We start from the raw sequence: 27,323 nt of genomic DNA, 5'->3' as shown, positions 1-27,323 counted from the left end.
TTTCACTGCTGTGTGGGGATCCTTGCCAAGAGTGCAGTAGCTGTCTTCAACGTCGTACTCAGAAGACGGGCTCCAAGCTTGTGTTCTCTGGGTTATAGCTCTTTAGTTTATATTCTCAGCTATTATTTCTAAATATATATTCCTGTCCCATTGTGTCAGGAGGAGCTTTCATCCTTGGCTGCCCTGTGAAAACCCGCCTTCTGAGGAGAATCCAAACTCTGGGTTAAGCCCAGTCCAGTCTGAAGTCCCCTTTCCCTCAGGAAGCCTTTCCTGTCAGCAGTTCTCTCAGTGGGGATCATCCCACTCATCAGAAAGGTTCCGATAAGGTTTAGTTGCAAAGGAGAAGGTTTTGAGGTCTCACTCCATTTGTTATCAGCAGACTCCTTTTATACGAATCAATTCTTCCTTCTCAGGGATATAAGGAAGTGCAACCATTTCAAGAAAATAAAAGGAAAAAAATATCTTTTGCAATGTGTGCCTACTTGTCATTAATTTATACAACTAAAATGGTTGTATGCTAGTGATTCTTCCCTCAGCAACAAGGTATTCCAACATGACTTGTGTTATCTTTATTAAGAGGGAACTGGCAGGCAACTTTTAACGATCAGTTTCTTTGTTAAAATTTTAAAAATTGTACCTAATGAGACATGCTCCTCCAACAACACTAAGAAATGGTATCTGTTTTTTAATGAGAACATTTTATATGCCAAGCATTTTATACAAATTATTCTTTAGAAAATCCTGTATAATATGTATTATTATTGCTATTTCTGCCATTTGTGAAGTTAAGAAAATAAAACTGAGAAAGTTTAAACAACTTACTTAAATTACTCAACGAGGATTTGAACTAAAGTCTGTCTGAATCAGTGGCCAGTGATATTTTTTTCTGCTAAGCAACAACAAATGGCAAGGTTATGCTAGAAAAAAATACATATTTGATAATACACATATATAAATAACTGCATAAGACATTTCTATCTGGGCCAACGTTAGTCATCCATTCTAGAAACATTAGGAACAAGAAATAAGTAAGATAAAGTCCTTGCCTTTGAGGACTTCAGTCTGTTTGGGGAGACAGTCATATATAAAAAGTAAGAACAATGACTGGGAAAGAGGTGTCAAATGTGAACAAAGAGTAGTGGCACCTAGCCTGGGATCCCTACACCCAAGCTCAATAGAGTATTTTTCTAGTTATATAGTATTTCTCTATTCTCACTTGAAAGGTACCTAAACCATATGAGCCTTCCACTTGACCATACACGTTTATCTGGTTTTCTCTTGCATTCTACTTTGCCTCTCCAGTTTGGGATATTGTTCATCATAGTTCTAATGATATTAGATTGGTTCCTGAATGGTCTATCATATTTCTCGCCTGCTATCCCTAAGCATTAAACAGTATATTTCCCTAAGAGGAGAAGTTGTGAGGATATGGTCTTTTGGGGAAGGGTATGGAAAGAGGAGTAAGGGAATGGTATAGAAAATGACCCATCTGCACTCCCTGCAAAAGATCAAATTCAATATTCCGGAGCATTACTGATGGATTTGTGTGTGTGTGTGTGTGTGTGTGTGTGTGATCTATCCTAATTACAGTAGGTAACAAATGCTAGTTTGTGTAATATAATATTAATGGAAATTAAAATATTCCATTTATAACTTCTTCAGTTTTTAGCTCCTTAAATTTTAGCATTTTATGTATTGAATACTGTGTTACCATCTCTGATAGTTGAAAACCCACCTATAATGATAGCTTTCAGTCGAAATATTATCACTGAAATATTTTAAAATATTATACTTAATATATTTTATTATATTAAAAATATTGTGAATATTCAACTAATGATTCTGTGTCAAGTTTAATGCAACAAACAGAATCTGACATTATAGAACAAGAATTTGAAATTAAGCCAATTCAATACATAGATCACATATATTTAAAAATCAGATAACAAAGTTATTTTTCAAAAACAAATTGTACATGTTATCAAATTTCCAGATCTTACTGTCACAGAACAGAATGACTGTATGTGAATGTTGGCTCTGTTTTGGAGCTTGCTGTGTCTCTCCCTGGATTTTTTGTTTTCTTTCTAGTGTTCTAGCCCTTACATTTTTTTTGTTCTTCTGTTTCCTTGCTAATAGAAAGACCTTCCACTAAAACGAAATGGTCCCATATTTGTCAGCTGCCAGCAAAGTTAGTCTCCTGGAAGAATATGCCAGAATTCTCTGCCTAAATTCTGCTGGTCCTAATATCATGCTTCACAGAGTCATCTTCACACTACATTCAGATTGTCACTACTTTTCCTACTCCTTCCCTTTCTGTGCCTTGTGCAGTTGAAACTAATTTTGACTGCCTTGGCTTCTCTATCTATAGGAAGGCTATCTTTCTAAGATACAGATAGAAAATGATTGAGAAAAAATAGGTTGGTTAATGGGTCTTTTTATGCCTTATTAATTTTCCATCTTCATAATAACAATTTCGGAGATGAGTATCTATGCAAAAGAGTGAAGAAATACTGACCTTGTAACCCACAACTTCAGATTCATTGGCTAATGGTATGACGGGTTCCCAGCCCAGAGAAACCTGAGAGCCTTGCTGCTCCCACCTGAGGTTGCTAGGTGCTTGACTAGGGGCTGCAAAATAAAAAGTGAAAGTGAACTGACAAGGATTCTTAAATACATTTCTTCATTTAATTCTTTGTGAGTATCTCAATCTTTTCTCCTGCTTAGTAGTTGGCTGGCAATCTAGGCTTCCTTCCAGCTGGAGTCAGATAAGGAGGGTTTTGCTCCAGGAGTGTCATTTTAATAGCTACTCTACTGAGCTTTTGAACTTGAATTCTTTTATCTCCCTTCTGGGTCAAAATCGCTTAGCCTTGTTTCACAGGAAGATAACCTTTGTCTACTCTGAATGCAAAATTTTCTGAGCTAGTTTGAGGATTCAGATCTAAGCACTGAAGCAAGACTATGAATCAAAACTCCCCTTTGACTCTGCTTATTATGCACCTCACATGGCTTTGAGAAATGTTATAAGATGTTTCCCCTTTGTCTGAAACAAACAAAAAGCCCAGGTCACTTACGGGATTTCTTGGTGGTTGCACTCACTTCACTGCTAGGTGGCCCATATCCAGCTCCATTGTAAGCCCTCACTGTGAAGTGATATAACGTATTTCCTTCTAATCCTGTTAGGATGACGAAAGACTCATTCCCTCTAGTTTTGACTGTTTCTGCTGTATCTTCCTGTTCCATGTCTTTCCAGTAACCAACCTGTCAACAAATTATCACATGGCAGGTTAATTTTAAAGCTTCCTCTGTGCTTGTGGCTGCTTGAACTTTTTCTCTTTTTTGGATGTTGCTGGAGTCCACCTATAGGAAGAAATCACTCCTATATCACCCAATTAACAGGTCTTACTAATAAGGCCAAAATACATTCCTAATCACTGTCTGCTTTGCATCTGTGTAAATTGCAGCACTACAGCAGTACTCAGCAAAACAACAAAACCTGCTACTTTGTAGCCTGGTGGCCTGAAGGAGTGAAAAGGCATCCTGACATTAAAGAAGAATCATTCAAAGAAATTGGAGTGCTTTTCTCTCGTAGGTCATCAGAACAATTTACCATTCAAAACCATGAAACTTCAAATGAATTATCTGAGTATGTGGCATCTGAGTATTTCCTCTTGAGCTTCAAATAAAGATGAATCACACGAGCTATATCAGTTTAATGGAGAAGAGGTGGTAGAACACTGGATACTCTGGAATGGTTTGAATGTAGAGAAACAGCATTGTCAGGATCTGGGGGTAGGGAGGGTGGAGGGAGGCAGAAAGGAACAGCTTTCTGTCAAAGCCCTTTTTATGCATTGAGATCATCTTTCCTCGTTAGGAGCTTATGGTAACTGGCTTCAGCAAACTCCATCCCTTTGTGAGATCAATGACTGTCCCACAATTAAACTAAAGCTTTACTCTGTTTAGGCACTAGAACTTAACTACATATCAGTGCAACAAAGAGTAGCTTTCTCCCATCTACTTCCTTACTGCTGATAGAGGAAGGAGGCAGAGAAATTCTAGGCAGACAGAAATGGGTCCCCAGTGAAACTGCACCTTCAGGCTGAGAAGCCTGAAACCCATGGCCTGAAGTGAGTACTTCTATTCCTTTTTTGCCCATTCTCTCCTTATTTGTTCTTTCTGAATAATGCCTTTTTACCAATTGAATCTTGCCTTTTCCAAAACTACCTATGGCCCACCCCCACTGTCCTGTGCATAGAAACATCCCACTATCAGTCAGAAGCGATGAGAGAGGGCTGCACTTCAGAGGAGAGACAGCCTAACTTTAGGGAAGGCAACCTGCCCTTCCCATCCCCTTTCCAGCTCCCTTCTCCACTGAGAGCCATTTTCATTGCTCAGTAAAATTTGCCACCTTCCCCATCATTCAGTTCATCCATGTGACCTCATTCTTCTTGGACACCAGACAAGAGCTCGGGACCCACCGAGTGCAGGTACCCAGAAAGTCTGTCACACCAGCCCTTTGCCCTTGCCAGTGGAGGGTAGTTGCCCCATGTGATGAGGCAAGGGGTCAACTGAGCTGCTAACACACAGCTGTCCACGGATGGCAGAACTAAGAGAATGCTGTAACCCTCCCTCTGGGGTTTCGGGGTCACAGGCACCCAGACCTGGGCACTGCCGCAGGCCCTGCACAGAGCTTGCTCCTGTCAGTTGAGCTGCTAACACACAGCCATCCATGGACAATGGAGGTAAGAGAGCACTGTAACACTCCCTCTGGGGTTTCAGGGTTACAGACACTCTCACCTGGGAACCAGTGCAGGCCCCACACAGAGCTTGCTTCTGTCAGCTGAGCTGCTAACACACAGCTGTCCGGGGACAGCAGAGCTAGGAGAGCACTGTTAACATTCCCTCTGGGGCTTAGGGGTCACAGGCACATAGCACCACCTGGGCACTGCCATGGGCCCCACATGGAGATTTTTCCTGCCAGCAGCTGAACTGGCTGGCAGGATCCTACATTTACCCACATGTGCCTGTTCTGGCTGTGGGCCCCACATGGAGCTTGTTCATGTGCTCCCTCCCACAAAGGCTTGAATGCGGCAGGCCGAGTAAATGGGGTCACTCCTGTCACAAGTCTGATGAAGGGGCCGAGAAAAATCCTGCATTACTGTGGCGAAGGTCATAAGAGAGTAATTCTTTTTTTTTTCCCCCAACTTAATTACCGTGGTGAAAATAGTAGATTACTGCACCCATTTCATCCTCCTTCATGTTTTGCGTACTGTGGAGTCTAGAAAGCCAAACATATTTTCCAGATTCTCTTTCAGCTAAGGGTGCTAAGGGTGCTGCTATACTCTGTGGCCAGTGAGAAGTTTAATTGGAATTTGGAGACATTCTGGAACATGTCTAGGATTGCCTCTTCCAGTGGTGACCATAGGAAGCCATTATAGGCTCTGATCTCAAGAATGAACATTTTAACTACCATGACATATTAAGAACCTTAACCAACCTCAGTGCTGGCTGAAAGCAAAAGGAACAAGAAATGGAAGGAGGAAGAAGGAAGTTACAAATTGCAACTACACCTTTATGAAGTGAGGACCACAGTAATTAGCCACATTTTCTTCCTCGTCTTTTGTATGTTCTTATAAATGTTAAATTACTTTAGCCTCCTCATTTCTTCTGATATTTTATATGGAGCGTGTTATTGGTAGGTAACTTTCTGATGTAGTTCCCTAGAGAAGGGGCAAGCTTTCACGATGACTGGGAAAAATTGACTTATGGGACTTTGTTTGGTTCTCCCTGTTGTGGAGAGCGTGAGCATATTTTCATTTATAAAAGAGTTATTTGCATTATGTTAGTATGAAACAAGCTTATTTGTAACTTCCTCAAGAAATTCCACCTGGGATTGTATCCCTGTCAATTGCCCATCTCCCTCTGAGCTTCGAACAAAACAGAAGAGCAGTAAGTTTCAAAAGGATGTCGGTGGAGACCTTTTATAGATGAAACTGACTTCTCGAAGCCACCTGGCTAAACATATGCACAGCTGGAGAAAACAGATTGTGAAGCTAGGTCCAGCTGTAAAAAATCTCAGGTACCCAATTAGTTCCAGTTATTCTGCATCTGTGGATTTAAAATGATCATCCTCCACAGTAGAATAGACATGCCCCTCATTGCTCAGAAAATCCACAGCTTGCTTGACTGGGGATACAGACATGCGTTTGAGCTAGTTCTTGAGATCCTGAAAGTTCAGTCCCTCAGGTCTTGGGCAAGACTTAATCACATTCAACACCTGATTTTGGGCCACAGGGAGGCCATTTGCTGGCATGAAGCTATTCCCACGAAAGTACGCTGCTTCACTCTTCCCTGGATTGCTGATAGGTGCTCTCTCTGCTGAGGGCTGGCTGTTCGCTTTGTGATCATGCGTGCATCGATCACTTCCAGAATATGTATGGTGAACTCATTCATATCTTCCAGGAGCATGATTTATAAAGGCTACCAGGCTCTTTTTGTTCTGAAAAGATCTCAGGTGGCCTGCCACTTTCACATATGTTTCTGGAGGAACTACAGTGTTTTCACTGCTGGTGTCATCTGTGTCAACCCACTGGCGAACATTCATGGGTGCAGCTGTCATGTCATCTAGTTTGTAAACAATGTTGGTTGAAGTCTTCTCTGCATGTCTGATGATCCCTACAAGAGTGATTTGTGAAATCTCAGCATTGCCAATTTTGAACACTTCATCAATCAAAGTGGCAGAAAGCAGCTGAGATATAGTGTGGGGTTCAATGTGCTGTGCTCTGGCTCTTGATTTCTTTTCTGCCTAAGAAGGTGCCCGCGATCCAAAGCCTACTGGGGACTGCGTGTGTTCACCGGCTGCCCTATGAGTTGCTGCTATAGCTTTCAAATCCACTGTTCCACATCTAGATTGTGATTCTCTGGGGAAGAGGCCGGGAAGGTTAGGGTCTGAGGAAGTCGCAGAACACCTCAGAATCCGGAGGCTGCCGTACCACTCTAGCTACTTTTCTCTCCTTTAGTGATTCTTAAGCTGGAATTGAGGTTACACAATATTCACAAGTCACATGCACTTTCTAAGGTTGAAACTTCTCTTTATTTAGTTTGTTTCCTCAGACGTAGATTTCAACAGCTCATGAACTTTGAACTCTCTGTGTAAAATCACTTGAAACCAAATTAAAGTCATTAAAAAGATATCAATAATTAAAATTAGAGCACAGACAGCTTATCATTTTAATACCTTCATACAATTATTTTCTTTGTGTATCACTTCCTATTTTATGTATTTAAAATAATTATACTTTTTATGTCCTGCTTTCATTCTCTTATATAGAAATATTTTCTTATTTTAAAAATAACATTGTATCATATGCCTATGTACCACATATTATTTAACCATGGTCCTACTGTAAAACATTTGGATAGCTTCTAATTATTGCTCTTTTAATTAAAATGCTGCCGTGGAAATATTCATATTGCTCCTTTAATTAAAATGCTGCCATGGAAATCTTCATATACCCTGTTTTCCACATATTAGATTAATTTCCCAGAATAGACCCCAGAAAGAAGATTATGGGTTCCAAAGTTGTAAAGCCAGAAGGTCTATATGTGAATTTTACTTTTGGTATTTGTAAGCCACATATAATGGGACAAGTTAGTTCACCAGTGAATGTCTGCATCTTTATTTATATAACAGAGAAAATAGTACTTCTCTTAGGTTTGTGAATGATTTTTAGAGAGCTCCCCTGCTGTTCAACTGCTTGAGCCATTGTTTCTTGATATTTTAATATTTCTGATTTTTATTATTTGTAAGTATATGGTTTTTTTATCCTTCATATTATTTTGGTTTTCTGATTTTTGTCTCTCAAATATTATTTTTATTTAAAATTATAATGTACATAATATTAGTGGCAGACAGGAAGTATGAATTCTGACTCATATAATACCTGTAGGAGAGTATAGAGACAAACCTAAATAAAGAGAATGGCTTTTTTTTTTTTGAGATGGAGTCTCACGCTATTGCCCAGGCTGGAATGTAATGGCATAATGTCAGCTCACTGCAACCTCCAGCTCCTGGGTTCAAGCGATTCTCCTGCTTCAGCCTCCCAAGTAGCTGGGATTACAGGTGCCTGCCACCACGCCTGGCTAATTTTTGTATTTTTAGTAGAGACGAGGTTTCACCATGTTGGCCGGGCTGGTCTTAAACTCCTGACCTCAAGTGATCCACCTGCCTCGGCTTCCCAAAGTGCTGGACAGGCATGAGCCACCGTGCCTGACCAAGGATGGTTCTTCTTAGTAGACACTCTATTTTTTCCAAAGCTGATTCTCCAAGATAATGATTATTTTAACTGTGCAGGTAGTGTATTTGATTTTCTGGTGTGACGATTCTATGATATTCATGTCACGCACAATGCAGTTTCCTTACATGAAGTTATAAAATCTAAAACTCATGAGTTCTGCCATATGCAGCTGTTGATGACTGAGTGAGTTGTGAACTTTCCCCTACTTTTACGTTTTCATTCAGTCATATAAAACCATTGAGTAGTTCTTCCTAATATTTTGTCTTTGCTTCTCCAATTTTTCACACTTGTTAAAATTTTTTCTGGAGCCATTTTAGAGTCACAGCAAAATTGAAAGGAAGGTACAGAGATCTCCCGAATCTCCCTGCCCACTACACATGCGCAGCCTCCCATGTTATCAAAATCCTTCACCAGAATAGTACATTTGCTATAATGGATGAATGTACAACAACACATCATCTTATCAACCTTTTTTTTTTTTTTACTTATCAAGTTTTAAAAAAAAATTGTCTAATTTTTAGTTTTCCATTTTTTTTATTTCAACAGGTTTTTGGGGAACCAGTGCTGTTTGATTATATAGATAGGTTCTTTAGTGGTGATTTCTGAGATTTTGGTGCACCTATCACCCAAGCAGTGTATACTGCACCCAATGCGAGAAATTTTATCCCTTGCCACCCATTACCATTCCTCCTGAATCCCCAAAGTCTAACATGTCATTCTTATAACTTTGCATCCTCATAGCTTAGTTCGTATATGAGTGAGAACATACAATTTTTGGTTTTCCATTCCTGAGTTACTTCACTTAGAATAATAGTCTCCATTTCCACCCAGGTTGCTGTGAAGCCATTATTTCATTCTTTTTTTTATATGGCTGAGCAGGATTCCATGGTGTATATACCACATTTTCTTTATCCACTCATTGATTGATGAACATTTGGGCTCGTTCCATATTTTTGCAATCTCAAATTGTGCTGCTATAAACGTGTGTGCAAGTATCTTTTTCGTATAACGACTTCTTTTCCTCTGGGTAGATACCTAGCAGTGGGATAGCTGGATGAAATGGTAGATCTACTTTTAGTCCTTTAAGGAATCTCCGCACTGTTTTCCATAGTGGTTGTACTAGTTTACATTCCCACCAACAGTGTAAAAGTGTAATTTTTTCACCACATCCACGCCAACATCTATTATTTTTTAATTTTTTCATTATGGTCATTGTTGCAGGAGTGAGGTGGTATCTCATTGTGGTTTTGATTTGTATTTCCCTGATCATTAGTGATGTTGAGCATTTTTCCATATGTTTGTTGGCAGTTTGCATATCTTCTTTTGAGAATTGTTTATTCATGTTATTTGCCCACTTTTTGATGGGATCGTTTATTTTTTTCTTGCTGACTTGAGTTCTTTGTAGATTCTGGTATTCTGCCTTTGTTGGATGTATAGACTGTGAAGATTCTCTCCCACGCTGTGGGTTGTCTGTTAACTCTGCTGATTATTTCTTTCGCTGTGCAGAAGCTTTTTAGTTTAATTAAGTCCCATCTATTTATCTTTGTTTTTGTTGCATTTGCTTTTGGTTTCTTGGTCATGAAGTATTTGCCTAAGCTGATGTGTAGAAGGGTTTTTCTGAGGTGATAGTCTAGAATCTTTATGGTTTCAGGTCTTAGATTTAAGTCTTTGATCCATCTTGAGTTGATTTTTGTATAAGGTGAGAGATGAGGATCCAGTTTCATTTTCAACATGTGGCTAGCCAATTATCCCAGCACCATTTGTTGAAATGGGTGTCCTTTCCCACTTTATGTTTTTGTTTGATTTGTCAAAGATCAGTTGGCTGTAAGTATTTGGCTTTATTTCTGGGTTCTCTATTCTGTTCCAATGGGCTATGTGCCTATTTTTATATCAGTACCATGCTGTTTTGGTGACAATGGCCTTATAGAATAGTTTGAAGTCAGGCAAATGTGATACCTCCAGATTTGTTCTTGTTGCTTAGTCTTGATTTGGCTACGTGGGCTCTTTTTCGGTTCCATGTGGATTTTAGGTGTTTTTTTTTTTTTTTCTAATTCAGTGAAGAATGATGGTGGTATTTTGATGGAAATTGCATTGAATTGCTAGATTGCTTTTGGCAGTATGGTCATTTTGACAATATTGATTCTACCCATCCATGAGCATGACGTGTTTCAATTTGTGTTGTCTATGATTTCTTTCAGCAGTGTTTTGTAGTAGAGGTCTTCCACATCGATGGTTAGGTATATTCCTAAGTATTTTATTTTTATTTTTTCAGCTATTGGAAAAGGCGTTGGGTTCTTGATTTGATTCTCAGCTTGGCTGCTGTTGGCATATAGCAGAGCTACTGACTTTTGTATATTAATTTTGTATCCTGAAACTTTGATGAATTCATTTATCAGTTCTAGGAGCTTTTTTGTCTTCATGTATACAATCATATCATCAGCAAACAGTGATAGTTTGACTTCCTCCTTACCCATTTGGATGCCCTTTATTTCTTTCTGTTTTCTGATTGCTCTGGGTAGGACTTCCAGTACTATGCTGAATAGAAGTGGTGAGAGTGGGCATCCTTGCTTTGTTCCAGTTCTCAGGGGAAATGGTTTCGAGTTTTCCCATTTATAATATTGGCTGTGGGTTTGTCATAGACAGGTTTTATTACCTTAAAGTATGTCCCTTGTATGCCAATTTTGTTGAGGATTTTAATCATAAAGAGATGCTGGATTTTGTCAAATGCTTTTTCTGTGTCTATTGAGATGATCATGTGATTTTTAATTCTGCTTATGTGGTGTATCACATTTACTGACTTACGTGTTAAACCATCCCTGCATCCCTGGTATGAAACCCAGTTGATCATGATGGATTATCTTTTTGACATAAGGATTTTTACATCTATGATGATCAGGGATATTGATCTGTAGTTTTCTATTTTTGTTATGTCATTTCCTGGTTTTGGTATTAGGGTGATACTGGCTTCATTGAAGGATTTAGGGAGGATTCCCTCTTTCTCTATCTTTTTGAGTAGTGTCAGTAGAATTGGTACCAATTCTTCTTTGAATGTCTGATAGAATTCAGCTGTGAATCCATGTGATCCTCGACTTTTTTTTGTTGGCAATTTTTAAATAACCATTTTAATCTTGCTGCTCATTATTGGTCTGTTCAGACATTCTATATTTCTTGGTTTACTCTAGGAGGGTTGCATATTTCCAGGAATTTATCCCTCTCCTCTAGATTTTCTAGTTTATGCACGTAAAGGTGTTCATCATAGCCTTGAATGGTCTTTTGTATTTCTGTGGTATCAGTTGTAATATCTCCTGTTTTGTTTCTAATCGAACTTATTTGGATCTTCTCTCTTCTTTTCTTGCTTAATCATGCTAATGGTCTATCAATTTTACTTATATTTTCAAAGAACCAGCATTTTGTTTCATTTATCTTTTGTGTTTTTCTTTTTTTTGTTTCAATTTTATTTAGTTCTCCTCTTTGTTATTTCTTTTCTTCTGCTGGATGTGGATTTGGATTGTTTTTGTTTCTTCAGTTCTCTGAAGTGTGACCTAAGATTGTCTATTTGTGCTCTTTCAGACTTTTTAATCTAGCCATTTAATACTATGAACTTTCTTCTGATCTCTTAGCTTTTTCTGTATCTCAGAGGTTTTGATAGGTTGTGTCACTACTATCATTTAGTTCAAAGAATTTTTAAATTTCCATCTTGATTTCGTTGTTGAGCCAGCAATCATTCAGGAGCAGGTTTTTTGATTTCCATGTGTTTGCATGGTTTTGAGGATTCCTTTTTGAACTCATCTCCAATTTTATTCCACTGTAGTCTGAGAGACTAATAGACATAATTTTGATTTTCTTAAATTTACTGAGACTTGTTTTGTGGCCTATCATATAGTCTATCTTGGAGGATGTTCTATGTGCTGATGAACAGAATGTACTTTCTGCAGTTGTTGGGTAGAATGCTCTGTAGATATCTGTTAGGTCCATTTGTTCTAGGTTATAGTTTAAGTCCATTGTTTCTTTGTTGACTTTCTGTCTTGATGACCTATCTAGTGCTGTCAGTGGAGTATTAAAGTCTCCCACTATTATTGTGTTGTCGTGTATCTCATTCCTTATGTCTAGTATTAATTGTTTTATAAACTTGGGAGCTCCAATGTTAGGTGCATATATATTTAGAATTGTGATATTTTCCTGTTGGACTAGTCCTTTTATCATTATATAATCTCCCTCTTTGTCTTTTTAAACTGCTGTTGCTTTAAAGTTTGTTTTGTCTGATATAAGAATATCTACTCCTGCTCACTTTTGATATCCATTTGCATTGAATATCTTTTTCCACCTTTTTACCTTAAGTTTATATGAGTCCTCATGTGTTAGGCAAGTCTCCTGAGGACAGCAGAAACTTAGTTGGTGAATTTTTATCTATTCTGCCATTCTGTATATTTTAGGTGGAGCATTTAGGCCATTTACATTCAATGTTATTATTGAGATATGAGGTACTGTTCTATTCATCATGCTATTTGTTGCCTGAATACCTTGTTTTTTGTTTCCATTGTGTTATTGTTTTACAGGTGCTGTGAGATTTATGCTTTGAGGAGGTTCTATTTTGGTGTGTTTTGAAAATTTGTTTCAGGATTTAGAGCTCCTTTTAGCAGTTCTTGTAGTGCTGGCTTGGTAGTGGTGAATTCTCTCAGCATTTGTTTGTCTGGAAAAGACTGTATCTTTCCTTTGTTTATGAAGCTTAGTTTCACTGGATATGAAATTCTTGGGGGATAATTGTTTTGTTTAAGGAGGCTAAAAATAGGACTCCAATTCCTTCTAGCTTGTAAGATTTCTGCTGATAAATTTGCTGTTGCTCTGATAGGTTTTCCTTCATAGGTTACCTGATGTTTTGCCTCACAGCTCTTAAAATTCTTTCCTTCGTCTTGACTTTAGATAACATGATGACTATGTGCCTAGGTGATGATCTTTTTGTGATGAATTTCCCAGGTGTTCTTTGAGTTTCTTATATTTGGATGTCTAGAGTTCTAGGAATGCTGGGGAAGTTATCTTTGATTATTCCCTCAAATATGTTTTCAAAACTTTTAGATTTCTCTTCTTCTTCAGGAACATCAAGTATTCTTAGGTTTAGCCATTTAACATAGTCCCAAACTTCTTGAAGGCTTTGTTCTTTTTAAAAATTCCTTTCTATTTGTCTTTGATGGATTGAGTTAATTCAAAAGCCTTGTCTTTGAGCTCCGGAGTTCTTTCCTCTGCTTTTTGGTTCTATTGCTGAGACTTTCCAGTGCATTTTGCATTTTTCTAAGTGTGTCCTTGATTTCCAGAAGTTGTGATTTTTTCTAATTTGTGCTGTGTATTTCACTGAAGAATTTCTCCTTCACATTCTGTATCATGTTTTTGAATACTTTAAGTTGGCCTTCACCTTTCTCTGGTGCCTCCTTGACTGTCTTAGTAATTGACCTTCTGAATTCTTTTTCCTGGCAATTCAGAGATTTCATCTTGGTTTGGATCCATTGCTGGTGAGCTGGTATGATCTTTTGGGGGTGTTAAAGAACATTGTTTTGTCATATTACCAGAATTGTTTTTTTCTGGGTCTTTCTCATTTGGGTAGACTATGTTAGAGGGAAGATCTGGGATTAAAGCTTTGCTATTCAGATTCTTTTGTCCTATGGGGTGCTCCCTTGATGTGGTGTTCTCTCCCTTTCCCTAGCAATAGGGGTTCCTGAGAACTGAACCATAGTTATTGTTTTTGCTCTTCTGGGTCCAGCCACCCAGCAGGGCTACTGGCATTCTGGCTGGTATTGGAGGCTGTCTGCAAAGAGTCCTGTGATGTGAGTCATCTTCAGGTCTTGCAGCCTGGATATCAGCACCTGCTCCAGTGGTGTTAGTTGGGGAGAGAAGTGGACTCTGTGAAGGTCCTTGGTTGTGTTTTTGTTTAGTGTGCAGTTTTTGGGTGGGTTGGCCTCCAGCCCAGTGGTGGCACTTTCAAGAGTACATCAGCTGCAGTCCTATAGGGAGGATGCAAACTTGCCCTAAGCACAGCTGTTTAAGTATTCAGGTTTCTCAGGCAGTGGCCGGGGCCTTAGAGTTTTCAAGAAATTAAGACCTTTGTCTTTGGCTACCAGGGTGGGTAGAAAAAGACTACCAGGTAGGGGCAGGGATAGCCATTTCTGAGCTCAGCCTCTCTTTGCGTGGGGCTTGCTGTGGCTGCTGTGGAGAATGGGGGTGTGGTTCCAAGTCCAGTGGAGTTATATTCCCAAGGGGATTATAGCTGCCTCTGCTGAGTCATACAGGTCACCAGGGAAGTAGGGAAAACCCAGCAGTAACAAGCCTCAACCTGCTCTTACACAGCCTGCAGTCCTAAAGGCTGGTCTCACTCCCACCATGCCCCCCTCCAATAGCACTGAGTTTATTTCCGGGCAGCCAGTGACCAAGACTGAGAACTTGTCCCAGACCACGTGCCTCCTCGTTGAAAAACCAAGCCGACTCAGTTTTTTAGCATCTCAGGGAGCTTTCAGTGGTGATCCAGTTCCTTCAAAGGGACTGTGGATTCTCTTGGCTTTCCTGGTATGTTCCTTTGGTAGTTCTTGGAGCAAAAGTTCACCATGTGAGTTTTCACATGCTGCTCTGTCCATCTGAGCAGGAGCTGCTAGCTAGTTCTGCCACCTATTTGCCATCTTCAGGTTTTTCTTTTTTTTTTTTTTCTTTTTTGCAAGGTCTGATATGGTTTGGATTTATGTCCCCATCCAAATATCATGTCAAATTGTAATCCCCAATTTGGAGGTGAGGCTTAGTAGGAGTTGATCAGATCATGGAGACAGATTTCCCCCTTGCTATTCTTTTGATAGTGAATAAGTTCTCGGGAGATGTGGTTGCTTAAAAGTCTGTGGCACCTCCCACCTGTCTCTTCCTTCTTCTTTGGCTATGTAAGATGTGCCTGCTTCTCCTTTGCCTTCCTGCCATTATTGTAAGTTTGCTGAGGCCTCCTCAGCCGGATTTCCTGTACAGCTTGTTGAACTGTAAGTCAATTAAACCTTTTTTCTTTGTCAATTACCCAGTCTCAGGTAGTTCTTCATAGGATTGCAAGAAGGGACGGTCTCATTTTATTTGTCCTGTATTAGTCCTAGGCTGGAGTGCAGTGGCATGATCTGAGCTTACTGCAGCCTGGATCTCCTAGGCTGGAGTGATCCTCCCACCTCAGCCTCCATAGTAGGTAGGACTACAGGTGTGCGCCACCACACCCAGCTAATTTTTAATTTTTTTTTGGTAGAGACATGGTCTCACTATGTTGCCTAGGCTGGTCTAGGACTCCTGGCCTTAAACGGTCCTACTGCCTTGGCGTCTCAAAGTGTTGGGATTGCAGGTGTGAGCTATCATGGCTGGCCTGCTTGTTAGGTTTTAAAAATACAACTCTTAGCACTTGTATTCAGTTATTTCTATATCTTTAATTGTACTCAATGATCACCGCTAACTCAATGTTGTACTCCCTGCATTTAATAGACACCACTCTATTTTCTGCTTTTATTAAATGTAGAAGAAAAATCTTTTTGATTTTTGCATCTTTGAGAGTAATTTTGTCTTTCTACTAATTGGTTTTATTAATAATCAAATTTTGTCTTTCTATTAATCAGTTTTATTTTTAATGAAAATGAATATTGAAATTTGATATTTTACCAGATCTTGAGTTCTAAAAACTTGTTAATTCAACTATCCATTCGAAGGTATTTTTTGACTCTGTATTATTTACCAAACACTGTGCCTAGGGCCAACTGAGAATCAATGGTGAGTCAAAATAGATGAAGTCCCTGCCCTCTTGGAGTTACAGTCTACTTAGGGCACGATCTGTTGAATAAATGATCACATCCACAAATGTAAAACTCGGGTTTTGATCAGAGGTTTATGGGAAGCTATATATTGATACAGATCTAACTTGAGGGATAGGACTCAGTGGGCAGGGGCTGGTCAGGGAAGTCTTCGCTAAGGCAGAGACAGTTACATTGAAGGCTGAGAGATGGTTGGGAGTTCAGCAGGCAAAGGGAGAGGGAAGGCAGAGGCATCCTGTGTGCAGTCTGGAAAGAGGGGGATGTGGGGCTGAAGAAAGTACAGTTAGGCAGATGTGGAGGGTGATCCGTGTGTGGTGCACTTGATGCTGGAGTCATAGATGGAGCCAGATCTTGTAGTTGGCCATGTTAAGGAGCTAGGATTAGTAAAAACCAAAAATGTCCAATGTGCAAGTGTAACACATGGAATGCTTTTAAGCAGGATGAGGCTGGGAGTGTGCCTGTGGCACAATTAGGTTTGTGTTTTGAAAAGATACACACAGCGATATCAAGTTAGTTTTTATTTTAAACTACATAAATTAGATCCTTCTTTTGTTAAAAACTTCCTTTTGTTAAAAAGGCTTCCTTTTACACTTAGAATAAATTCCAAACTTCTCACCATGGCTTCAAGGCTCTACCTGACATAGTCTCCATACTTCTGCATCTCACTTTGTCCACTGCCTTCTAGCAAAATGGGCCTCAAACAGTCAATCACATTGTCAATTTAGAGTTTTTGATCTTTTGGTGCCCAGTGACTGAAAGCTCTTTTCACAGTTCTCCAAATGGCTATCTCCTTCTTTTCAGATAGGTTTCAGCTTAACCAAGAAGCCTCCTTGGCCACTTCTTTAAAGAAACCACCCCTCCCTTAGTCACTCTCTCTCACATCATTTTAATTTTTAATATAATTATTATTACAACTATCACATGTGAAATTATCCTAATTTATTCATGATTGCTTTATAGTAGCAGATGGAGGCACTCAATAATTTGTCTTACTGAATAAACAGTTGAAATATAAAGGGCGGATTGGAAACGGGTTAGTGTGGATACATCAAGAGCTTTTAGGAGATGTTGCTGGAGTCTTGGTCAGAAATGAGTGTAGCTTAAACTAGGGGCATGGTGGAAGATATAGGGATGTGTATGGACGAATAAATATTTAGAAGATAAAATCAATAGTCTTTGGTGATGGATTAATTATGGGAGTGACAAAGATGGGGCTGTTAAGATTTTAATATTTCTTGAAACATTGGAATTTCTCTATCTTAAATGTCATAATTTTTTCCTTGTTGCTTTGTTTTTGGAGTTTTGTTCACTTTTTTTCTGTTATTCCTTTTGTTCCATATATTCTATCTTCTTCGCAGATACCTATTATGTATGAACCAAATCTATTCTGTCTTTCACGTCTACCATTTTCTCTCACATCTTAAAAATAAAATTTTCTTATTGATTTACTTTGCATTCTACAATTATTTCTCAAGTTTGTACTCTGAAGCATTGGTTTAAATAGTTAATAGTATCAAGTTTACATCTTATTGCTTCCAATGAATATTTTAGTCACTTTGATTTTGATTTTATTGTATTCTCTTCCTATTCTGAATTGCTCTTTAAATATAAAAGAACTATTCTCATTTATCTCATTGAGGTTAGAACTATATATTTAAAATTTTTCTTCTGATTTACAAGAAAATCTTTTCTAGGAAAAGGAATTCATACCAAAGCTAACCATTTGTTTCCTTCTTTCTAAGGTTTTTCTTCTATACGTTTTCCTCTTTCAAAGATTTTCCTTCAGTCTCATCACCTTTGTATCTTATCTGACTGATCTTCAACTGTTCTAAAAATGAGTTTAAGGATTATTTGAATGGTGAGACATCCATTTCTAGACTTCATCTCCCAGACCAGTAGTCTATGCTGTGCAGGGCGTGCCAGATTATTGGTTTTTGGTATAAGCCTCTACTCGTATTTTCAAACAACCTAAAGAAATCTAACCAGGTTTGGGCTGAAAACCAGAGCTTCATATGTATGAGTGAAGTTGTTTTGTTGAAGAAAAGATAAAGGGCCAGAGGCTATTTCATTGCGTGCTCGAACCTAGAAAATGGGATTTTGAGGCTGGGTCACTGCACAAAGATGAAAGGAAAGAAAAACCTAGAAAACACTCTGATAACTTTGTTTTATACCACTCACTGTGATTGCAGTGAGGACTGTCTTTTCTGATGGTTTCATGGGTACTTTAAGGGGGAATTAAGGAAAGTTGGTTTTACATGCTTTCGTTCAATTTACTGTCATTTCTAACACAAAAGTTGCAACTAATTTAAATTGAGGGTTAGAGGACAGATATTTCACTGATAGTGTAGTTTCACTACTAATTCCTTACCTTCAGATATATTTTGGAATATCATGACCTTTTTCCTGATAGTGGTTAGACTGCTTTTTACATTCTTCCTTTCTTACACAGCATCTAAGATCACGCATGTCCTTCTACTAAGAGTTTCAAAATCCTACATGTGGGGAGCACATTTTCCATGAAAGTTGAATTTGTTTTGATTGGCAAAGTCCCTGCTTGCATCAATTTAGTTCATCTCCAGTTTCCCAAACTCTTGAATTTAGTACTAGGTATAGTTATTAAATTGGCTATTCACAATCAATACTTTGAGATATGCGGGCAGTCAGTATTATTAAATTGCATGCATATTAGTTACTTTGTGCCCAGAGGTAATTTTACCATAAAGGATGCAATTTAATGAATTACATAAAATAAATAAATGATACTTAGTTAAACTTTTGAATATTTATGAGGCAGTTCAACAGTGATTAGATGATATGAGGTGAGAAAGTTTAAAATGCAGAAGAAACATAATAATGGGTATTACTTACTGAATAAATTTGTATTTATTTTTCCTAGAAGCTGTTATTGCTGCATAAAGAAAATATACTGAAGATTAGCTATAAATATAATTAAATATTTTCCTAACACATGTAGTTCAGTGTGTGTCTTTTACAAATATTAGTTGCCTTCTTCATATTCTTTATTCAAACATTTTGAAAGAGAGAATATTGAATAGAAAAAATTCTAAGAGCATTTAATTATAACTGATGTACTTGAATATGTTTTGTGAGATGACCTGTAAATTGAGAAAAGAAGTTTTATTTGAGGAACGCAAGTCCTTTTGATTATTATAGCCAGAGAAACACTAAAATGAGACTGCAACCATGCCCCACTTCCCCTTTGAGCAATGTATTCATCTTTTGAAACTGCTTGCTGTTGCTACAAGTAGCTACTAATTAATAATGCCACATCAGACACTATAACCCTATAGCTTCACAATGTATAGCCATTCACTAATCAATGCTATTTCTGTAAATAAATGAGAATTCCTGAGAAAGGACTTTGTATCAGCCCACTCCCTTCCCACCGCTGCCCTTTCTTTGCCTTTAAAAATCTATTTGTTACTGCTACTAATCAGAGTGTATATTCAGGGCAACTTGAATCTATGCTCCTGGGTTGCAATCTTCAAACTTGGCCCAAGTAAACACTTTATCTATGTTCGTTTTCCTAAGCTTCTTCCTTTTAGGTTGATATATTACAATATTTTCAAATATATCTTTATGTAATGAAAGAACAAAAGTTTTGATCTGAAATACTTTCAGGTAGAAGAATATTAATCTTTAAAATTTACTAACTAGTTAATGATATTATATGACATAGTCTGTATGAGATGCTGGGAAGAGAGAATTTTGGAGATGTATAGCCTTAATATATATACTGGAAAAAAACAAAAGCCAAAAGTCAGTGATATATCCATCTTAAGATGTTCAAAATAGAGCAATAAATTTTAAACCTAAATAAAGTAGAAAGAAGGATATAAAAATGACAGGAACAACAAAATGAATTGGAAAAAGAAACATTAAGAAAATGAATAAAGACAAAGTTAATGCTTTGAAAAGATCACATATTTTGTAAATCTCTTTTAATCAAGAGTGATGAAAAGAAGAGGGAGAGAGGGGGAGGAGGACATACAAATTGCTGATAGAAAGAAAATATCCCACAGATCTTACAGATATTAAGAAAATGATGGAAATGTGGATGAGTGAAATGATTATACAAACCCCGACCCAAATGAGAATTTTAAAATCATGGCAAGCATCCAAAAGCAGACAGAAGCTAGAGGAGAGTTTACTCTTGAAAGTCTGAAACTGCAACAGTAAGAATTGTGAGTTTGTGGCTTATTTTGTTTGTGGATGTTCTTCAATCCCTCTGGCAATGGTGGCAAAAGATTGCAGCTTTATCAGTTGGAGTAGCAAAGGAAGTTAATCAGAAAGAGCAGTTGAAAACACAAAATAGAAATTCAAGAAGCGAGAGAGCTGCAGAAAGGATAAGAGCCACAATCTGAGTATAAAGCCTGTTAAATCCTTGGCTGAATGATAAACTATGCTTGCTCAGAGATAAAACATTGGAGAACCTAGTAATGTAGGCAGAGACCAAGAGAAACATTGAAGACAGAGTTACATTAGGTATGCTTTTTTAGTTCGCAGCTTTTTACACTGAGTACATTTCCTAACCTGCATGTTCTCAGGAAGCAGAGAGGTGGCAATTTTTAAAAAGCATATACTTTAGAGATTTTTAATGAGATATGTTCTGTGAAACAATATAATGGCTGACAGTTGCTTCAAAATAATATAGGAGATTGACTAAGTGGCATTATACACAAAACAGATTATTCATTGATTCGTAATAGATTAAGGTAAGTGTTAAGTTTATAGAAATTCACTATACTCTTCTGTATATTATATTTCAGATATTTTTTAAAATTTTCATAACACAAAGTTAAATCTAAATTAAATACAGGATAAGTTAAAATGGCACCAAATAGTAAAACAGAAAAATCTAAGAAAAGACTATCAAGACCTGTATCCTGACAAAGCTCAAAGAAGGCTTAAAAAAAGTGGAATATACCATGATTATGAATTAGGAGACTCAATATGGTGAAATAGATAATTCTCCTGAAATTGCTTTATATAGTGTTATTCATAACAGACCCAACTGGAAACAATCTTAATGTATGTCAATGGTAGAATGATAAATTACTTGTGGGGTACTCTTACGATGTAGTTTAGAAGACAGCATTACGAGGCTGGGCGCAGTGGCTCATGCCTGTAATCCCAACACTTTGGGAGGCCAAGACGGCCGGATCATGAGGTCAGGAGATCGAGACCATCCTGGCTAACATGGTGAAACCATGTCTCTACTAAAAATACAAAAAATTAGCCGGGCGTAGTGGCGGGCGCCTGTAGTCCCAGCTATTCGGGAGGCTGAGGCAGGAGAATGGCGTGAACCCAGGAGGCAGAGCTTGCAGTGAGCTGAGATCGCGCCACTGCACTCCAGCCTGGGCGACAGAGCGAGACTCCGTCTAAAAAAAAAAAAAAGACGGCATTACCTACAGTTGCATGTAACAATATGGGTGACTCTTACCAACATAGTGTTGAGTGAAAAATAACAAGACATAAAAAGCTCCAGATGATTTCAAAAACTGATAAAAACCAACTAGTGTTGTTAGAAGTCAGGATAGTGAAAGAGAAGGGAATACTGTCGGACTCATTTTACAAGCACAGCATCACCCTGATACCAAAGCCAGGCAAGGACACTAAAAAAAAAAAAAAATCTATATGCCAATATCCCTGATTAATATACATGCAAAAACCCTCAACAAAACACTAGCAAGGCAAATTCAACAGCACATTTAAATAATCATTCATTATTATCAAGTGTGGGGATGTAAGGATGGTTTAATATTTGCAAATCAATAAATGTAATACATCATCTCACTGGAGTGAAAGACAAAAACCATATGATCATTTCAGTAAGTGCAAAAAAGCATTGACAAATTCAACATTTTTTCATGGTAAAAATTCTCAACAAATTAGGTATAGAAGAAAAGTACCTCAACACAATAAAGGCCGTAAATAACAAACACACAACTAACATCATTCTAAACAGGGAAAAGCCGAAGGCTTTTCCTTTAAGGTCTGGAAAAAGACAAGGATGCATACTCTTGCCACTTCTCTTCAATGTAGTACTGGAAGTCCTAGCCAGAGCAAATACACAAGAGAAAGAAAAAGCTTTAGAATTGAAAAGGATGAAGTTAATTGTCCCTGTTTGCAGGTGACATAATCTAATATATAGGAAACCCTAATGACTTTGCCAAAAAACTCTTAGGAATGATAAGCAAATTCATGAAAATTACAAGATAAAAAAATCAACGTACAAAATTTAGTAGTGTTTTTATACACCAGTAGTGAACTACCTGAAAAAGAAATCAGGAAACCAATCCTATTTAAAATAGCTACAAAAAAAAAAAATACTTAGGAATAAGTTAAGCAAGAAGGTGAAGGATTTCTAAATTAAAAACTATAAAACATTGATTAAAAAAATCAAAGAAGACATAAATAAATAGAAAAAAATCCCATGTTCATGGACTGGAAAAATTAATGTTAAAATGTCCATAGTATCTAAAAGGACCTATAGAGTCATTGTACTATCAAAATTCTAATGACATTTTTTACAGAAATAGAAAACACAATCATAAAATTCATAGAGAACTACAAAAGTCCCCAAATAGCCAAAGCAATCTTGAGCAAAAAGAATAAAATTGGAGGTATCAAACTACCCGACTTCAAAATTTACTGCAAAGCTATAGTAACCAAAACAGCATGCTATTGGTATAAAAACAGATACATAGATCAATGAAACAGAATAAAACACCAGGAAATTAATCCACATATTTATGATCAATTGATTTTTGACAAAGGTGCCAAGAACACACAATGGGGAAAGGATAGTCTTTTTAATAAATGGTTCTGCAAAAACTGGATATCCACATGCAGAAGACTGAAATTAGACCTTCAGCTTCCACCATGTAAAAAAATCAATGCAAACTGTATGAAAGATGTAAACATAAGATATAAAACTGTAAAACTACTAGAAGAAAATGTAGAGAAAAGCTCTATGACCTTGGTCTGGGCAATGAATTTTTGGATATGACCCAAAAAAAAAAAAAAAACACAGGCAACAAAAGCAAAAACAAACAAACAAAAAAACCAAATGGGATTACATCAAACTACAAAGTTTTTGCACAGCAAAAGCCACAATCAACAGAGTGAAAAAAAATCCTACAGAATGGGCAAAAATATCTGCAAACTCTACATTTGATAAGGGATTAACATTCAAAATATATATGCAACTCAACTCAATAGCAAGAAAACAAATTAACCGATTAAAAAATGGGCAAAGGACTTGAATGGACATTTCTTAAAAGTAGAGATACAAATGGCCAACAGGTATATGGAAAAATGCTCAATCTCACTAATCATCAGGGAAATGAAAAGAAAAACCACAATGAGATATCACTGCATACACATTAGAATAACTTTTATCAAAAAGTCAAAAGATAACAAATAGAGAAAAGGGAACCCTTGCACTCCATTGATAGGAATGTAAATTGGTACCACCATTATTGAAAACAGTATGGAGGCTCCCCCCAAAATTAAAAATGGAACTACTATATAATCTGGCAATCTCACTACTTGGTATATATTCGAATAAAATGAAATCAGTATGTCAAAAAGACATCTGCACTCTCATGTTTATTGCAACACTATTCACAATAGCCAACATATGGAATCATATCTTGTCCATCAACAGATGAACAGATAAAGAAAATGTGTTATATAGACACAGCGAAATTCTATTCACCATTCAACTATAAAAAAGAAAGAAATCCTGCCATTTGCAACAACATAAATGAATCTGGAGACCATTATGTTAAGTGAAATAAGCCAGGCACAGAAAGACAAATACCACATGGTCTTACCCATATGTGGACTCTAAGAAAGTTGATCTCATAAAAGTGGAGAGCAAAATGGTGTTTATCAGGGTGAGAATGATTGGGAGGGCTGGGACTAGGGAGCAGTTGGTCAAAGAATACAAAATTTCAGGTAAGATCAATAAGTTCAACATTGTGACTATAATTAATATATTGCATTCTCTAAAAATGCTGAGAGTGGATTTTCTCACCTAAAAATGAAAACTATGTGCAATAATGCATATGCTAATTAGCTATATTTAGTCATTGTATGATGTATATATACTTCAAAGCATGTACATGATAAATCCATATAATTTCATCTGTCAGAAAAAAGGGAAGTCAGCTGGGCACAGTGGCTCATGCCTGTAATCCCAGCACTTTCAGAGGCTGAGGCAGGTGGATCACCTGAAGTCAGGAGTTCAAGACCAGCCTGGGCAACATGGTGAAACCCGATCCCTACTAAAAATACAAAAATTACCTGGGCACAGTGGTGCGTGCCTGTAATCCCAGCTACTTGGGAGGCTGAGGCAGGAGAATTGCTTGAGCCCAGGAGGCGGAGGTTGCAGTGAGCTGAGATTGCGCCATGGCACTCCAGCCTGGGCAATAGAGCGAGACTCCATCTCAAAAAAAAAAAAAAAAAGAAAAAGAAAACAGAAGTCAGGATAGTGTTTTTTTGGGGGTAAGAATAAGGATAATGACTATAGGAGACCCAAATTGGGTCTCTGGGGTTTAGTAATGTTCTGCTTCATGGACTGGATTATGGTTAGACAAGTGTATTTACTTCATAGTAATTCATTCAGCTATTACTATACGTTTATGATTTGTGCACTTGTCTGTATGCAGATTTAAAGAAAAAAGCCTTGCCCTTTGGAAAATAAAGTCTCGGCTATTTAGTAATTGGCATTTAGTCAATTAGCAATTAGAATTCTTACAATGCTAAATATAGATTTTGTAAACCTTTTTCTTTTTGTGTTTAAACACTTTATACAATTTCTTCATTTTCTAGTTTATTAAGCAAGCCCATGTCTGTATCTATCTGTGCAACACTCATAGATTTAGTACTCCTCTATCACAAGTACATTGTCAGGTGCTTAAGGTATAAACCCAGCCCTCAAGAGGAAGAAGATTTTTTCACAATTTAGAAATTTTTAAATGGGCTGTTCTCAGAAAATTTCACCAAAAATGTTCAAGTATTTGTAAAATAAAATAATTTTTGCACTTTTCTGTGTGTAGATTTGTTAAAAAGCTTTGCCCTTTGGAAAATAAAGTCTCAGCACTTTACTAATTGGCAATTAGTCAATTAGTAATTGACAATGTCAATTATAAATAAATTGCTCTCTACATTTGTGATTTCATATTTTTGCGTGGATGCTCTGCTTGTGCAAATGTGCATTATATAATAGAGTGAAACTGAGGATGGACATTTGATGAACTCATGGATGGCTGGGTTTAGGGATGAGAAACTCCTGTTTAGAGGTGGTGCAATAAATTCACATTCATGTTGAAGAGTGAAAAAAATGAGACTTTTTTTTTTTTTTTTTTTTTTTTTTGAGACAGAGTCTCGCTCTATTGCCCAGGCTGGAGTGCGGTGGCGCGATCTCGGCTCACTGCAAGCTCGGCCTCCCGGGTTCACGCCATTCTCTGCCTCAGCCTACCGAGTAGCTGGGACTACAGGCGCCCACCACCGCGCCCGGCTAATTTTTTGTATTTTTAGTGGAGACCATCACTGTGTTAGCCAGGATGGTCTCGATCTCCTGACCTCATGATCCGCCCATCTGGGCCTCCCAAAGTGTTGGGATTACAGGCGTCAGCCATCGCGCCCAGCCGAGAAATACTTCTAAATATGATAAAACATATCATCAATACTTTTTTGGTTCCATTTGTGTTTCAACAATATGTTCAGGAAAATATCCTAAGAGTCTTAAAATGGTTTATGTCAAAATTTCAGTAGAAAAAAAAATTTTTTAAGTTGTTTTAGTTACAGAATTTCAACCATGAAGCCATACATCTAGAATCAAATGAAACAAAAACACAGTAAAGTGAGTAACAATTTTTGATAAAAATTATAGAGTTGTGTTTCAATAGGACAAGAAAAGAACAGGTTAAACAATTGAAATATTACTTCAATTTGCTTTTGATTTGATGATTTTCAGAAAACATAATTTTTAGTTGGCCTCAGAGTCTATGAAAATAAGCCAAGAAAGAAATCTAATGATAGTGACATAAAAGCTCTTTGATTTAAATGAGAGTCCTCAGAATTTCAGAAAAGAAAGGATAAAATTGGCATTTTATTTTTTCTTATTGTTTAGTTTCTTATATTCTTACTTTAATGTAGTATTAATAAAAAGCCAAAGAGGCTCTGTAAAATGGCGGCTACCCACACAGCATATGGAAAATAAAACAACCTTTGTTAGCTTTCTGGTAACTAGCTTCATTTTAGCTTCTTTTTCCCCTTTTACTTGTATCTGAAAGTCCATCTTCACACATATACATTTCCTCCCCCCCATACAAAGTAAATACAATCTGCCCAGCATGAGTTATTGTCAGAGAACAGGGAGGCCCATTTATTTTGTCTCCTTCTCTAATGATTACAGTCAGATCATAAAATAAAGAACAACAACCTTGTCCCTTCTCCCCTGAAGGAATCCCCACCACGACATCTTTTATAGAGCAAAACACAATTGCTGTCCTTTCAGTGCAATCAATAAGTGGAAATGGCTTTAGTGACATGTCTAAAATGAACTTCTGAGTTGCATATCCTCTGGAAGGTTTAAAATGAACACATGTGAACCTTGCACGTAGCCCAAACAAAGAAGTTGCTAGAGGTGCCTTTTTGTGAGTATTGTAAAATGGGACAAGCTGCTTTGTCTTTTGTTTTTTCTTGATAATAAGCACTAAAATGTTCAGAAGTGAAACCAGGACAGTGTGCACTTAAACTCCTGCTACAAAATACATTGTTGCTTATTGTTAAAATGAGTCCAGCTATTAAAAAGATAAAAATACAGTTAATAATTATCTTACAAGAAGGGATGAATGAATACAAGCACCATAAACTTGGCAATCATGGAAGACTTTGTTCCACAGGCAGAATATGAAATATGAATGTTTTAAAAATTACATCTAGTGAAAAAAAGTTTCATTTTTATTTTATTTAGTTAATGTAACTATTTTATTGTTGACTTATTTAGAAAACAAAGGAAAATTTCAGGACAGAAGCATATTCTCATGAAAACAGAGAAGCTTACACCCATATAAGGCATTGGCACAGATTTATTCACACTGTTTCTTCAGAGGATCAGGATGCTAAGAAATCCTGGGGTAATTATAGACACGAGAATTATATTGTTCCAACGTATTTCTTTTTT

At 37.4% G+C, this 27,323-nt stretch overlaps 1 protein-coding gene and 1 pseudogene across 1 annotated transcript in view; both read right to left on the bottom strand.

The window, feature by feature from the left end:
• CNTN5 (contactin 5) overlaps positions 1-27,323 on the bottom strand; it is a 1,335,093-nt gene that overhangs the window by 15,753 nt on the left and 1,292,017 nt on the right. Inside the window, exons 22-23 of the mRNA XM_024347391.2 lie at positions 3,072-3,258; positions 2,516-2,628 (exon numbers count right to left, since the gene is read on the bottom strand). Coding sequence (XP_024203159.1) covers positions 2,516-2,628; positions 3,072-3,258 — 300 coding nt within the window. The remainder of the gene's footprint in view (positions 1-2,515; positions 2,629-3,071; positions 3,259-27,323) is intronic.
• LOC104001298 (replication protein A 32 kDa subunit-like) lies at positions 5,661-6,840 on the bottom strand (annotated as a pseudogene).

This window comes from Pan troglodytes, chromosome 9, assembly GCF_028858775.2.
Source record: "Pan troglodytes isolate AG18354 chromosome 9, NHGRI_mPanTro3-v2.0_pri, whole genome shotgun sequence".
In the NCBI taxonomy this organism is placed as follows: Eukaryota; Metazoa; Chordata; class Mammalia; order Primates; family Hominidae; genus Pan; species Pan troglodytes.
The sequence above is the reverse complement of the archived record's forward strand: the minus strand, read 5'-3'. Positions and strand labels throughout refer to the sequence as shown.